This window comes from Acipenser ruthenus, chromosome 18, assembly GCF_902713425.1.
Source record: "Acipenser ruthenus chromosome 18, fAciRut3.2 maternal haplotype, whole genome shotgun sequence".
Lineage (NCBI taxonomy): Eukaryota > Metazoa > Chordata > Actinopteri > Acipenseriformes > Acipenseridae > Acipenser > Acipenser ruthenus.
The window spans coordinates 29325182-29341818 of record NC_081206.1 but is presented as its reverse complement, the minus strand read 5'-3'; the positions used below and the strand labels follow the sequence as shown (position 1 = coordinate 29341818).

General features: G+C 39.2%; 1 protein-coding gene across 7 annotated transcripts in view; it reads right to left on the bottom strand.

Annotated features, from left to right (window-relative positions):
• Positions 1–15921, bottom strand: part of LOC117417066 (kinesin light chain 1) — a 36307-nt gene extending 20386 nt beyond the window's left edge. For 4 of the 7 annotated variants that reach the window (XM_034028790.3, XM_058991921.1, XM_034028799.3 and 1 more), the window contains exons 1-7: positions 15448–15920; positions 4773–5034; positions 3386–3616; positions 2591–2669; positions 1810–2035; positions 1334–1421; positions 763–864 (exon numbers count right to left, since the gene is read on the bottom strand). In XM_034028790.3, the coding sequence (XP_033884681.2) occupies positions 763–864; positions 1334–1421; positions 1810–2035; positions 2591–2669; positions 3386–3616; positions 4773–5033 (987 nt within the window). In that variant the 5' untranslated portion in view covers position 5034; positions 15448–15920. Of the gene's footprint in view, positions 1–762; positions 865–1333; positions 1422–1809; positions 2036–2590; positions 2670–3385; positions 3617–4772; positions 5035–5516; positions 5562–15447 lie in introns of all 7 variants that reach the window. The other 3 variants (XM_034028771.3, XM_034028781.3, XM_058991920.1) reach the window with 2 other exon arrangements.
• Between the last annotated feature and the right edge of the window lie 716 nt (positions 15922–16637).

The following is a 16637-nucleotide window of genomic DNA, read 5'->3' as shown; positions in this document are numbered from 1 at the left end:
TTATCAGACTTGGAATTCAAAATGACCAACAAAGCACTTTGTTGCCATGGTATTTTCTTCTAATTTTCATCTCTGATTGAATAAATTGGCTTTTATATACAGCAGAGGCTGATGTAGAAATTAGAAGTGCCCTCTTAATTTACTAACCTACGTGTCAACTTGTCAATCTTAAAAGAAATGGCTAGCCACTTAGCTGAGGCCTACATTTCTTGGACATGCACACTTCAATATATATTTAAACCTACAGATCCTTAAAAGCCAGTGGCTGTCCATTTTCAAATGGTGCCCTGATCCCTCTCTACAATCACATTGCTGATAATCACAACCAGACCTAAAAAAGGATCTGTGCTGGCTATTCTAAGAACTGTGCATATTTCTTCCTGAAGCACTGCAGCTGAGTAACTCACAGATGACCTGCCAAGCGCTTTCTCCACAGCTGCCTTATATACACCAGTATCCATTGGAGGCTACCTGCTAATTAGCAGATGACTTGGAAGTGTCATTTACACCCTGAGTACTTACATAGCAGACAGTCACTGCCAAGACTTAAAATCAATACCGGTGCATTCCTCGCTAGAAAAATTACTGCCGTTACTTAATGCAGCTTCAAACATGAATTCAGAAGTGGGCCATTATTTTTGTTTTACCTTTCTCAAACCAATTTACCATTGCCTTCAATAAAATAAATGTAACTGGTGCTCAAAGGCAGCAACTATACCTGACCAATCTGACCAATGGCTGCCCCCGTCTTGACAAACTCACCTTTTCTCTGATTTCCAAGGCCCTCTTGCACAGTGGCTCTGCTTCTTTGTACTTCCCTCTCTTCCCGTAAAGCACCGCAAGGTTATTTAGAGTAGCCGCCACCTGTAAAGGACACAAGATAATTCATTCAAGCACACTGAAGAACGTTGCTAATCATCCCTTGGATGCATATTTATAAAACTGAAAACAGCCAAATGAGCATAGAGGGCTCAATTAAAAATCAAGTAATCAAAGTACAGATAACTCAGTAATGAAACAGTTTCAATTAGTTCTTAGAATATCAGCAGAACATATTCGTAACAGATCAAAATTAAATTAATTCACATTATAAAAACGGAATCACACGAGCAGCAAGCTTCATTTTTCTAGATTAAATGAAGCACATGTGTTTTTTTTCTGATCACGGTTCAAGCTCTGTAGTTTTAAACCTGCATACCTTTGTGTACCTAGGGGAAAACTCCTTGTTGGAAAGCATGCCTGTTGGGTTTAATACGATGGTCAGTAAACAGATCCTCACAATAGTATAAAACACATGATGCTCTAAAGTGTATAATTAGAGAGGTGAACTCACCGCTGGATGGTCTTTTCCTAATGTCTTCTCTCGTATAGACAAGGCATCGTTAAGCAAATTTGCAGCTTCTTTGTATTTGTTCTGATCCCTAAATGAAGAAATGCAACGTTTTATATATATCTACATCTATATCTACACACACACGGAACTAAAAGGTAGCAGATTTAAATACAGCCAGTGTTTAAATCAGTAAAACAAGGGGACTGTGATAAATCCAACACCTCTAAAAATAATTATTGTTCAACAAAGTAAAATAACCATTTGGTTAATATGAAAACGGTGGCATTATTAAAATCCACCCCGTTTATATCACTTGATTACATCCCATTGTCATTTGAAATGGTGATTTCATTTGCATTATTATTATTTTTTTTTTTAAACCGAGACAATAAAAATGTACATGTGTAGATCAAGACAAGGCAAGCATATGAAGAAGATCCGTTTGAGCTAATCTAATCTAGTGAACCAACACTGACCTGTACACCAGGGCGAGGATATTGAGCATGGTGGCGACGTCGGGGTGATCGTGCCCGGATGTTTTCTCCAGATCCTCGAGCGCCTGTTTGCACAGCGGCACGGCTACTTCATACCTGCCCTGGGACGCATACTGAATGACCAGGTTGTGCAGCGTCCTCAATCTGGCAGGGATCTCATAGCCTCCCTGCTGCAATGCTGTAGCTGCACTGCTGTTGTGCTGCTGAACTACAAACAGAGAATACGAACAGAATAATAAATTACAAGAATACTAAAAAAGAGTCAGCAAGGCAGAGCTTGAATTTCTTTTTGTGCAATAACTTAACTGCAATGCTACTGAACTGTCATCTACTCTAACCCTCAGAGTGTAATTGTATATGGGCAAATTAAGAAGACTAATAGCAACTGTAATGTATGGCCGATTAGAAAAGGTATGCATTGTATAACATTTTTTTGATTTATCTCCAGTTTACAAAGCTGTCCCTTCTTTAATGTAGTTAATGTTGGGCAGACAAATGCACCATGATTATGGATGGGTCTGCTTTAACAGGCTTAATTGGAAGAAAGCGTTTTTGTGTTTTTTTTTTTTGTTTTTTTTTTTACAACGCTACATTGGACAATAAAGGGTCATTTTATGACACTTGGAATACAATTCTTCAGCAGTGTGCCATTTTAATTTGCTTAGACCTCCATATGTTTACTTGATAATTAATCTAGTAATGGGAACTCAGCATAACTTGGCAGAGACTAAGCCTTATTCCAGAAAAACAAAACTGCATTTACTTCCTTGTCCTTGGTCATCCTCGTCATTGGGGAAAAGGTCATCCAGCGGTTCTTTGGAAGAATCCGAGTCTTTGTCCTCCTGTGAGAGAATGCATGGTCAGCACCGCTTCTAAAAGATATAAAATCCTGCCTCCTGCTTTTTTTTTTTTTTAGGATCACCCTGTCAGTACATAACAGAATAAATAATGTATCTACATAAAATGCCAACTTTATCCCCTAGTCAGCAACTCCTTTGTTAAAACAGCATTTCTGCAAGCATCTCTGATAAACTGCTCCAGTAGATTTAAAAGCGATCATTATTATGACACTGAAAAGGATATGCAGACATCCACTGAATTCATGGTATAGGGTTATAATGGAACATGAAAGCAGTAATGAAACTAGTTTGGTCCACTCCATGGACATGAAAATGTTTGCTAAACCCAAGACCTTTTAAGGATCAAACTTCTTCCGTGCATTAGGATTCTGTTTCTAGCAACCTTGCCATTAGTCTGATATTAAATACTTTTTATTATAGCATATGTTACATTTAAATGTAATGGTCACCTGCAGGGGACAATGTTATTGGGTCAGGGATGAAAACCAATGGGAAAGGATAATTCTAATTCGTGATGCACCTGTCTGTCTATCTATCAAATGAACACCATCGGTCTACTACAGTACTGTCAAAGTCTGATACAGTCCATGACAGTTCTTTTACAAAAACACGGCTCCCATTTCGTATTACCGCTACAGATGATGATGTTGTTTTAATCTGCCTTTTATTTTGTGCTCTGATCGCTGCTGGCCCTTTACCGATGGAGAGATGTCCTCGTCGTATTTCTTGAGCTGGTTCATGAACTCCAGGTGCTTCTTCTCCTCCTCCAGCTGGGCAACACTCTGCTCGCTCTTCTGCAGTTTCTGCTGGGTGTTGGCCAGCTCGTCCCGCAGCCACTGGTTCTCCTGGCACAGCCGCCGCACCTGGGCACGCAGCTTTTGCTTCTCCGACTCCACCGCACTCAGGTGGCCAGAAAGAGACATCATCACCTGGGGTGAGGGAACCGGAGAGGAGGGGAGGGGAGGGGGTTACACAAGGGTCTGGTATTAAATAGACAGGAACGCTTTTAAAGAAAAACAGATGTGATCAAGAACAATGATTGAAAAAGTGTTTTTGTTCCCCCCCCATAGATGTAAAACAGAATCAGCAGACTACCACTATCATTAGTGGAGCCCTTTTATGATCCACCACCATTTAGATCACTTGCCAGCGTGTAACAAGTTAATTAATCTAATGTCTGTAAATGTCAAAAATAATCTCAATTAGCCAGAAAGTGGACCATAAAAGTTGTTTTTTTTGTTTAAATACATTTTATTTATTTATTTATTTATTTAAAGGGCTGTTGTTTAATTCCAACTCAACAACAGTGCAGCCGAAGGGAACCGATTGGATCTCAAGGAGTCATAATTAGCCAAATGCACTTTTTTTTCTGGTGTTGAATAAAAGAGCTAGGGGCAGAAAAAAAAAGGAAGCATACAAATTTGGATTTAAGAAAACGTAATGCTGATTTAGCTATGGCTCCAAAAGAGAACGCAAAAATGTTTTATTTATTTTATTTTTTTTAAAAAGGATACTAAACAAATAAATAACAAAAAATAAATACAATAAAATAAACTCTCTCCTACTTTACCAACTGCTGACAAGCCCTGATGACCTAATAATTCTAAGGAAAACAATTTCTCAGTCTAGTTATGACTTGAGCAGTTTTACTCTTCATTTTATTTTTGCTGCCCTGTTGCAACAAGATCAGTCTTGAGGTTTTATCCAGGTAATGAGCACCATGCAATTTTTGTGAAAGGCTAGAAAGGATTCTGTACATCCAGTAAGTGCTATGAACATGTCATTTTATACCAGTTCAATATCCCTTTATAAGAATTCAGACTGCTCAATATCCCTTTACAGGAATTCACAATTGTATTTATTTCAAGTTCTGCAGCTACTGCAGTTGCATCTGCATCCTTGCTTGTGCAGGCACATATTTACTGAAAACAAATCCAAGGATGCAGATGTTACTGCAGTCAAGAGGGAATGTATAAAACAAGAACACAAAGCAGGTGAGAACACAGATGATGAGGTAATCAAATGACCCTCCAAGAACAATTCCAGGGCGCAGAGCCCTTGGGAGTTACCTTGCCCTCTCCTCACCTGCGCCTCGCTGAGCCCCAGCTCCAGCATCTCCAGGGACTTGCGGATCATGCTGGATTTCTCCTCCACAAGGTTGGTCTCCTCATCCTTCTTCAGGCACTTGAGTGTCTCCAGCAGGCTCTGCAGGATGGAGTTGTGTTCATTCTTCAGTGCGTCCAGACCCTGGATCACCTGCTTCGTCTTGGAGATGATCTCGTCCTGGGACAGCTTCTCCATCTTGTCCTCCTTCGTGTACACCATGGTGGACATGTTTTCATACATTCTGCAGAAGAGGGAAACAAACTTGCATTGGTGCTGGGATGAACCTGGGTTTTTGATGTATAAATAATCTTTCAAAATCTAAAGCGAATATTTGAATACTCTTTCATTTTGAATTAGTAGAAAACAAAAAGTATATTTTGGACAACATTACAGTAAAATAATCCCAGTAAGCCACCACACTGCCTACAAAGTAAAGGACAGAAACACTTCTGGACAGGATTGTGTGTTATTTATTTCAGATATCACTTTTGCATTGGTTTCCTTTGCTGGATATCTTTTTGAAACAGTCATTTATAAATGATGTTAAGTTATCACAACTTGGTTTTAAGCTTCACAATTCACTTCATAATAACATTAATATCAGCAGTCATTACCAGTGTTCAGCTCCAAACTACCTGGCAGGTCCATACATACACAAAAATAGTGCACAGCCTTGCAATAACGACCAAATGTGAAATTGAACTGAATCTCTCAGATTTTTACCTTTAAAATGGATCAAACGCTGTAATTCAAACAAAGTCACATCAACTAAAATGGAGAGGAAGAAATAAAACTTTAAAAATAAAAATTATATAAAAAAAATAATAAATCTAAAATCAAACATCCATAACCACATTGTTAAAATAAATAAAACAGAACTGAAAAGAGCACAAAAGAAAATCAAATAGAAATCAGGTCCGCTGGATGAATGGATTAACATTACAACGCCCCCTTTAGTGTGGGACTGTGCATTCCCCACCGTGCTGCAAACCCCTGAATGCAACAATCCAGCCTAATTGTATCCATCACGTTTTCACGGTTGTCGTTTCTCTGACTAAATAACCGTTTTCACAATTTTTGGACATATAAAAGATTGCACTCCCTGCAGACACTGCTTTAAAACCAATGGGTTCTCCTGGGACACTAATGGAATTCCTGTCTCACACATGCATCTGTAAGTCTGTCTGCAGAATGTGCTGTGCAAGAAGAAAATCATTACCATTTGGTCATTTAAAAAAAATAAAAACACCACACACACACACTTTTTTTGCCATTTGTAGAAGACTAGTGTTAGTAATCTACTTTTTCAGAAAATACATTTAGCAAACTGCACCACATTGAAGGGGTTTGTACTTTAGCCCTATTGTAATACACTGTATTTGTCTAGCATTGAAAGAGGGCAAAACAAACCAGGATCAAACTAGACTCTGATGTGTTGCTGTAGCAGAAAGGATATTTGGTACACAGGGTGGCTTATAGAGTAGGACACCCCAAAACAATGAATATTCTAACAGCACGACTGCTTCATCCATCACCAGACTATTTCATGATGATGAAGGCTTTGGTGTGCCTTTGTTGACAAGTCTGAAACTGGCACAACAATGCCCCACCTCCCCAGTCGAGTCTGAAAGCAGCAGTAACTTCATTTGCATGAGCATGGCTGTCCTTCTATTCAGTTATTCTACACAGGCAGGGCTTCCAACTTTCTTCCGTGCAAGAGATGCCTTTAACAAAATCGAAAGAAAAAAAGCAGATGGGTTTTTGTTCACCGACCTTTAAGGAGGAATCTACTAAGGAAAACTGTCATTTTTTTGGTCATTTTAGTACCAGACCCCAAAGATGGATTTAGATTCTGGATGCGAGGCTTGCTAAAGGTTGGGCCTGCTAATAACGTGAGGTGGCATAGCAGAAATCTCTGGAGACATTGGGTTTTCTAACTGATTGAAAAATAAAATACTGCCTTAATGCTTTCTTTTATAAAACAAGAGCTATTAGCTGCCTGAGCATGAAAACCTGAACACATTGTACCCAAGGGATGTTAGGCACAGAACAAGAGAAAAGGCTAGACTGGTTTGCTAAAAGAGTATTGCACTTAAAGCAATTTAAAAAAGTCATGCTGTGGAAGGGAAAACAGCTCTCTGATTACAACAGAAAGACTAGACAAATGCAATAACGTAGATAATAGTAATCACCAATCCAAACCAAGAGATTTTTTTTCTGAGCAATGAAGCTTTCAGATTTACAGCAGAAACGTTTCGAAGAAACTGCAACTCCTTTGAAATAAACCAGCATCCACATAAAAGTAAGGCTGCTTCTTAGCTTTAAACGGCCAAGATGCAACAGCTCCATGCCCTTATCAATATAACAACACAGGATAAATGATACAGAAGGGAGAGGAAGCACCGGCCCGCAGCATCCTTTGGATCTAAGCTAACGGCTTCATTATTAAATTCTGAGGCAACTGTGTGCGGATTCTAAACTAACAGTCTGGTGCAGACCTTCCCCTGAAGGCTGTCTCTCCATGGAAACAGACCACAGAGTTTTCCATTATCCGCTTTCGCAGTCTTGCTGCTGGGAATCAACACCATCTAAAAGTAAATGGCAAGAGTCAGTAGTGTTTTACCTAGACGCACGCACCGACCCCCATATTTCAACACTTTAGCAGTTTAACACAGTGCTGCACTTTTCAATGCCTTGTTCTCCTAAATGGTACTGAGAATGTGTCAAGGGGCAACAGCCCAGAAAAACATGCTTTTGTGGTATTATAATTGCACAGATCAAGCAAACTGTTGCGAAACCACATGCCCATGCCTCCAGAGTGACATCTGACAGAAGAACACAGCTGTGTGGGAGACTGGGTGCCTTTATTTATTTATTTTTTTCTTTTTAAAATTGTGCAGGCCTGGTTTTACCTGAACTACATGAAATACCACATGCCACCAGTCCAGTTTCATATCTTAAGAGTTTTGTGTTCTCTGCGTGATTGAAGAAGTGCGGGGTGGGAGGGGCACTACTGAGCGTCAGAAGCGGTGACAGGTGTGTGTGTGGGAGGGGGGGCATTTATACAACTCAAACATGGATTTTTACATTTTTATTTAATCCTTGTTTTTCAACAAATATAACAACTTTCAGATGTTACTAAAGAGGCACCAATAAAAAAAAGACAGGGTGCCAGAAAAGGACTGAACCCCCTTCACTTTCTATTGTATGCTGCAAGTATATCTCCCCTGCCCTAAAAAGATGCCACGGCACATTAACCACAAAAGGCATGTGATCCAATTGCCAACATTTAAGTCACGGGACAAGAAAGTCTATGTTGCAAACAGAACCTGCAGTATTTCACAGGGGTAGCAACAAATGAAGAAAATGAGTTTAAATGACAAGCTGCTTTGGCTACGATGAAGTAATGTTATACAGTTAAAAAAACAACAAAAAAACCACAAACTCGAAATGTACAATCAAAAAAGTACAACCTACATGAATAAATCACTGCTAGTACAAACGATTCAGACTTTGAAAAAATGTATTTAAGATGTACTGCAATGCAGTGCAGCACAAGTATATGAATCACATGCGAATCATAAACTGCAATGCTGGGGTCAGCTCAGTTATTGTCCATTTGCATGCTGGCTCAACACATTGGCGAGCTGTTTTGTATAACCACGGTCATCATGAATCCCAGCTGTATCTGCCTGGCTGCAATCCAAACACAGCCAAAGAATGTGCACCTCCAGACCAACTGCAGAGCCAAGGAAAGTGATGGGGATACCACTTGTGCTGTGGGATATGGGAGGAGCCCAGAACAATGCAATCTGCTTACTCAAACAACTGGCCAATTCAGGACTGGAAGCAGACAGATCTATAGGAAAGCCCTGTCAGCAATGGGGAATGCAGCACAGTACATTTCTTATACTAAAATACTGTAGCAGCAAGTTTTTCAAAGTCTCATCTCAATAGAGACCATTTCCATGGTGCCCATGAGAATAAATGTTTGTTCAAATGGGTAAAAGAAACAGAACAAGAAGCCAATGTTTAAATGCTTTATGCATGCTGTCAAGTGATCTCAAAACATCTGCCTGGGTAATGTGCATGTCTTGTCCTTACAAGAGAAAAGGCACAAAGATGTAAATATCCTCACAGATCCGAGACACTTGTCTTGAATGAAGTCTTTATTACTGGCGTTTTTGTTGGTGAAAACAGAGCTATATAAAGACTTAGCATATGAACAAAGGGCTCTTGACCACATCCCCATTAGTGTACTTCTTGTGCAAGCAGGAGAACAATTCCTGAAAATGAAACCAGCTCGTCTCAGTCCCATATTAACCATTTCCATTCTACTGGATCTTATCCAGAAACTTTATTCAAAAGAGAACGCAGAACAATTATATGAACATACAAACCAAAAAACACAAAAAGAGAAACACAAACCAATACACACGTTTAACGATATGCTTTTAAACTATTCACCATTACCAAGCACAAAGAAATAGAGACTGCCATGTGCAGTAACAGACAGGAGCTGCTAGCAGTCATTTTCAGGTTCTACCATGAACGGAGTCTGTGGACTGGCTCTGAAGTTGTTATTCTGTATTTACTTATTACTGTAGTTAATGCACACTGGTACCTTATTGCCTTCACAATGCAGCCTACTAGAAAATATCATCTGTTTTTTGGCATGGTTTACCAGTAGTCCCTTTACTGTGCTGAGAGGTGGTGGCTCAAGGAGTGATAACCAGAATCTGTTTTTTTGTGGTGTGAGCAGCATTGATCCTTTTCATTGTGATGAAAATAATTTGGTTCTAGTTAATCTTTCTTTAATGTGGATTATACAGAACACAGTATTCTGTTAAAATTAGCTTCTCACAGTGGCAACAAATTACTTAAATTGAAGTCAAGGTTAAGCAATTAAAATTGGCTTCAAGTGAACGGTGTTGAACAATCACAACAATTAATAATGTCTCTAAAACTCCAATTCCTTCGAAAGAATTTGAATTGGAATTGAAAAACAGGAACTGACCACAACCCTGTTTGAAACATCTATCCCTGTTGAGCAAAGAAATAAATAACCGTGTGATTATGTTGCTAATGCCTACAAAAAGTAATAAATATCTATATTTGAAATTGTTAGTTATCAGTCCTTTAACAGCAGCGCTACGAAACCTAATGAAGGAAATTGATTGTTTAAACATCATCTAGGGGCCCTTTAAGTTTCCCAACTTAGATCCAGTTTCTCGGATGTCGCAACAAATAGCATTCCAGAGGGCCAAGGCTAATCTGATCATGAATATTCAGCAACTTCTATCAATAATCTTACATGTGAAGTACTCAATTATAGAGACTGGCATGCCTGAACCAATTCATATTTCAAAAATATGAATACTGTATGATAATCTGAGATAAAATACAAGACATTGACTACCTGATCAGTGTGAATTAATACTGCATTGCAGGTTTCAGATCAGACACTACAGTGTGCTTTCAGAGGTCTCCTGCAGTACCTGGCATATGACGATTACTAAATGGTGATCAAGTCCAATCCTTTAAAATCATCATGCTGGCCTGCACCACAACAAAACACTGAAGGCTCTATTTTAAAACTGACGGATCCTAATGCCACCACTCAATATTTGTTGCAAACATCATTATACTGTATTATTTTTTTTTTTCATTAAAAACAGAAATGTTAATACGCATAACTATAAATGAACTGTGTGCGTTCATCCCAGTTGGATTAATATACCACAGAGTTAAAGAGTGGCTGTACTTCGATCCGCTGTGGTTTAGATCATTAAAAAGTGATCACCATGGCACTAGTTGTTTTGCAAAGCTGCAGTGATGCACTGCACTGTAATGTAGCCAGGAGCTGGCTTGCCAACAGCAGCAGGACACTGATCACCGCTGCCTACAACACCGATCTGGACAACCAGAGTACACTGCCGGAGCAGACTCAATCCAGACAAGCTCACAAACTGCTTTCATTTTCAGATCAGCTTCAGTCATACACTCCAATAGCACTGTACTCTTTTTGTATCGGGGTTCATTTAATGCATTGTTGTCGTTGGCATCAATAGTCAGAATACAGGAGCTAGAGGTCTATCTTGCATCTGCAAATTTTTCATGCTCTTCATCAGCTCTGCACAGGCAGTGCCTTAGCTACAGTCTGCTTCCATGGCGATCTTCATTAAATACAAAAGTATGGCACACCATTTCTGAACAGAATGACCCCATTCCTTATTAAAAAAAATACTACATACAACAAAAAATTGCATCAAATTAGCCTTGAGACTTGTCATTGTGACGGTTCCTTACATTAGAAATCACCTGCCGTTATGAAACAGTCATCTACACTTTCTACGTTGATCAGAGCCATGGCACTTTGGCTTATTTTTCTTATAGGCGTTTTAAATATCAAGGCGTCAGATTTTCTTCTTGGGGGAGGGCGTCTCCTTAAAGTAATTAGCCCATCCTACAGCTTGTATAACCTTGCACAAACACTTTAATGTACCCAGCATCCTTAGCCAACAATCACACCTAGCACATGAACACATTTTGACAGGGCTGCGTTTCTCTCTCTATCCGCAATACTTTGTTGACCTTTCCTTTCTCTACAGTAAACAGTGCAGAAGTGACAGGAAGTTGTGCCCCAATTGCTTCAATCACACAAGTGTCACCAGCAGGCTGATGGGAACTCTTCTGAGAGCACTGTTCCTCGCTTCTTTGCTGGTTTTCAGTTTCTAATGGTGTCACAGGGGACTTGTTAAATCTGATTCATTTAGATCACAGCAAGCTGTGTATTAAGCCACAACTAATCGAATGTTAGTGGAGGTCATCAAGCATCTGTCCAGCAGACTCATTAATACTCTAAATACTGTAAGCTTATGACTACAGTAACTTCAGCTAGTACAAAAAGTATTATCTCCACTACCACAAGGGGTATAGAGTACCACAGACATCTTACTGCTTTGGTTTTCTGACCAAATTAATAACCACCATAAACCAGTACCATTGTTTGTAAGAGCCCAACCACTAAGATAATCTACAATTAACATGTGAATAAAATAATAATTAAAAAAAAAAAAATAATAATAATAATAATAATAATAATAATCTGCAATATTGGCCTACTATTGTAAGCAGAAGAAAACACCCAGTGTGGACTCTTTCATAACTTTTGCTATAACTACTTGTGAATCCACTTTAATACTTTATTGAGATTACATCTTCTCAGAGACTACCATACATTCTTATGCAGAGAAGGCACAGTGCAGTACTTTGTTGTTCTATATCAATTTAGTTCCACTGCAGTACATTATAAAAACTCACCAGCCACTGCAGTTCACAGCACTTGCTTGGGCTGCACAACATATGTTATTGAGGGAGGGGAAATTCCTCTGTAGCTGCAAGATTCCATTACAGCAACTTTTTCTAAACCCGAGGAAGGCGGTTTTTAAAGAAAAGTATTCCAATTGCTGAATTCCTTTGCGCTGCCAGAAACTCTGCAGATCTGGAATTTGCATAATTGCTGACCCAGTCATCCTGGGCTAGAAGTACTGGCTGGGAAACACCCTGCGTCTCAGGCAGTTCCAGACCAAGGAACCTTGAGATCAGAGTGCTGGGCTGAGGATCCAAACCATGGGCTTGAAAGGGTGTGTGTGTGCAGCTCCCCAGCCTCAAGTACACAGAAAACAATTGGATCATCTATTTGAAAATGTCTCACCTGTACAGTCCCCTTGAGAAAAGAGCTAACTTCCTGGGGAGCATAGGAAGAAGAGACCATTTATTTTATTATGTGCTCCATCTTTGCCTGAAAATTCAACAATTAATTGGAGTTGAAAACTGATTCCGTGCCTATGTTCTTCAGCCTAATCATCATCTAGTAAGCAAGTTTTTCCTGCTTGGTAACTACATTTGCCAAACCCTTCAAAATCAACCCAGATCTGGCATGTGAAACAGGGCTATTTAATACTGTAGGTAATAAATGGCAACTCCAACTTCAATTTTCATTTAACATGTCAAAACACGTGAACCTTATTATATTTAAGAAACTATAGACCATTTTATTTCAACTATAAATTGATAGCAATGTCCTAGACTGAACACTTACTGGTCTCTGACAGTCATGAGCATGGAGGAAAAGATTTTCAAACATGAGTAAAGACTGAATATCTCCCTTGTAAAATAAAAACAAGTAACTGTGAAAAACACCACAAGAGAAACAGCATCTGTAATGTATTAAACTGCAATCAGGAGGAACGAAACAAAGGAGGAAATCAAGTAAATGGTCAGAAAGAAAGTCTTCCCGACTTTAATGGAGTGCTCTTTAACACCACGCAGAGGCTGCCTTACACATCTGTAAAACGACTACAAATGAAGACATTCCACAGTAGTATTAATGCCATCATTAAGAGGCTTAACCAAGCAGATTTGCGTGCATTTATATATAGGTAAAATTATATGCAGTTCTACAAAAAGTGTAATCCTGTCTACAAAGGTATAGCGATCCTTAAGAAAAAAAATGCAAAAGACTGTCTGAAAACAAATGGGCATGCATGTCAGCGCGGCAAACAAGGCTCACCATCCAGTTCTAAAATAAACACTCTGTAAAAGAAGACAAAACTGCATTGAACACGAGGATAAGAGCATCCTTATGTGAACTGAATGCACTCTGCATTTCAATAGCTCCACTACCCTCCCCTACACTAATAACCCAGTTTGAAAGAGTACCAAGACAGAAGTAAATAAATAAATAAATAAATAAATAAACCAGCCTTTTTATCTTTGGCAGCTACAGGACTTAAAACTAAACACTAAATCATCCCCGACCCTCCAGCACTGAAACCGTACACCATCTTGCTATGTAGGTAAACAGTGACACACATCCACAGCAAGGCCAGGCTTCCAGAGCGACACAGTCATCATCCTCCCTCACATCCTGTTACTGTAACATTGCCAGGAGGCAATTCTTTGTCCCCTTCTACAGGAGGAGCCATGTGTACCATCCATTATTGCTGTCTCTTGTACCCAGTAGGGCAAACGCAGCTTTGTAAATAAAGTACAACTTACACAATTGTGTGAACAACTGTTTTACCCATTTTGTTACAAGTTTGATGTTTGTTGTTAAATGGTTGTCGATAAATACAGCGCAAGACAATTCCATCTCCTAATTTAACTAAGTGGTTCCTCAAGAAACATCAGTTATTTTTTTATTAAAATATTGTTAAGCATCCAGGATTGTTTAGGGAAGTGAAACAAATTAGCCAAAGAGCCGGATTAAACCTGTGTTTGCACGTGTCCATGACGCCATGATCAAAACCCATTCAAAAAATCTACATGCGTAAGAAAACACCTGCCAACCGAGCTCCGAGCTCTCAATCCACTATCAAAGTTCTTCAGCACTGTTGACTGGCTATCTGCAACAATAAAGAACATGGCACAGGGATATGTAGCTCGTATACCTTACAAGTCAGGGTATTACACTTCCATGAAAGCAAGGGGACAGAAGCAGTCGTTTCGATTCTTTTTTAACAGGCAGTATACTGTATATGTGCCGTTACCACAGTCATGTGCGGTATCTTTTCCAAAGAACCCCATGCATTGTTAACTGGCTTTAAGGAAATGGTCTGACAAGCATCAGCACAAACCATGGACACATGATTGCACAGCTGGAAAGCAGCAAAAGTGTTGGAGTGGATTCTTCAAACCCACTCTCAGCAGGGCGAAGGAAGACAACATTTGCTTGTTAAAGAAATGTACATTTCTTCTACTAGTCACAACACATTACCAACGGTTACACCCATTTTGCAGGAATTTAAAGATATAATGATGCCAACTACATTATTCTACAATAAAACCATATTCATGTCAAAAAGGTGTTCATAGATTCACATCTGTCTTGCTGAAGGCTATATAAAACGGCGTTGCAAGAAAGCCCACTTCGCTTTAATTACAAGAGTAATTATACACTATTGTTTTGAAAGTGGCAAATCACATGTCCTTATATTTCCCTATAGTCTAATAATATCCCGTGCGCAGGCATTTGGATAATCCTCTTTATTTGCATGCACTCTGTGTTTAAAACCTTAGTTTCAATTTCCATCCGGATGCAGAACTGAGACTACAAGGCACTCCGCAGTCACTAGCCCAAGCCCATCCACTAAATCTGACGCAGTCACGGTCTATTCCAAAAAACAAAAACGCAACAATGAAACAGAACATACATTATTATTTTTAAGAGTTCGTTTCATTGCATCGTTTCACCTTTGTGTGTCGTACTCGCTTGATAACTCAGTTGTAACATAATGACCCGTGGTGATAATATTTATCTAAACAAAACCTCGTCTCAAAACGAGGCTGACGTTGCCATGCGGATACTTTCCTCTTATTGATAACATTTGATGTAGTTTCTGTTACTTTTCTGAGAAATATTTAATTACGTTTGTCATTGCATTGCTGTACACACTAAACACAGCCTAAAACAGTTCATTTTAAAATACATTTTACAGTATGGATTTGTTTTTGAAAAAAGTCTATACAATGTAATAAAGTACAATCAATGAAATGGTCAGCCCGCTTACATGAAACACATGGAAATCACACAAATACAAATCAGAAAAACCACCCTCTCAACATGAATCACACATATTGTAATATTTACCGCTGTAATAACGAACATCCAGATTCTTCCGGGAACTGTTTCACCAGCAACTTCCTCTCTGGTCTCAAGACAAGTTGTTGTTGTTTTTTGATTGCAGATAAAATCAATAAATAACTTTTTTTGATATTATTTCGATTTCAAGGCCGAACCCCGGCACAGACTAAAGAACGCCCGCCTCCGCTTTTCAGTCTTAAAACTCCACCGGTCTTACAACACCCATGTCATTAAAACAAAACTAATAAAATAACACCGCCACACGCTAACTTAACGCATACTTCATAGGTATCGAGGCTGCAACTTGACACATTGGTCTGACAATTCAGAACCCTAATGTGCAAACGGTGTTTACTAATAAATAACGCATTGGGAGCGCATCATTAAGCTCCTGTCAGCAGCTCTCGCTCGCTCTCTATTCCTCCCAATGAAAATGGCGTTTCCTCTTTCCCCACAATCCTCCTCTGCCTTCCAATCATGATGTCACCCTGTCCCTTTTTAAAGCGAGAGCAGACAACAGCATACTGTGTCAAGATGACACGGTGGACGCTACAACGTAATCAGATTTGAGAAATAACATCGCTTTCCATCAGCCATTCCATCAGCATTGACAGTTAATATTCAGGGTACCGCTATACAGTTTTTATTTTCCCAGACTACATAGAAGTATTTGATCCGTCTTTGCCATGGCACAATGGTGATGCATTTTTTTTTTTTTTCTAATAAAAATTAAAACTAAATTGGTACCCTCTGCTGGTTGAATATGTCAATTTGTTAAATAAGCTATTATTTTATACAGAGAATTTGAATGTTCACCTCAAAGGGAAAGTCAGATCTGAATATCACAGCTCACAGGAACTAGAACTGAAAGCCAGCACCATGTGCATTTGTGGCAGAAAGATTTGCAATCCAAACTATAGAGAGTGATTTAGGCTAACGGGGGAAGGCACAGGCTATGAGGATTTTATACAGGGCGGTTATCACTCGTTCACTTTGCTGAACTCCTATGAAATCAGTACTTTTTAATAGGATATATATTCATACAGTACCTGTCTGATAGCTGCATATTTTCTCTTGGGATCAATTTCACTTTTCCACCTGAACACTGATCTGCACCGTAGGACTTGTAGTCAAAAGCCATCATTCCAGACAGCATCTCTAGTAACCAGATGTGACAGGTGCTGATATCAAACACT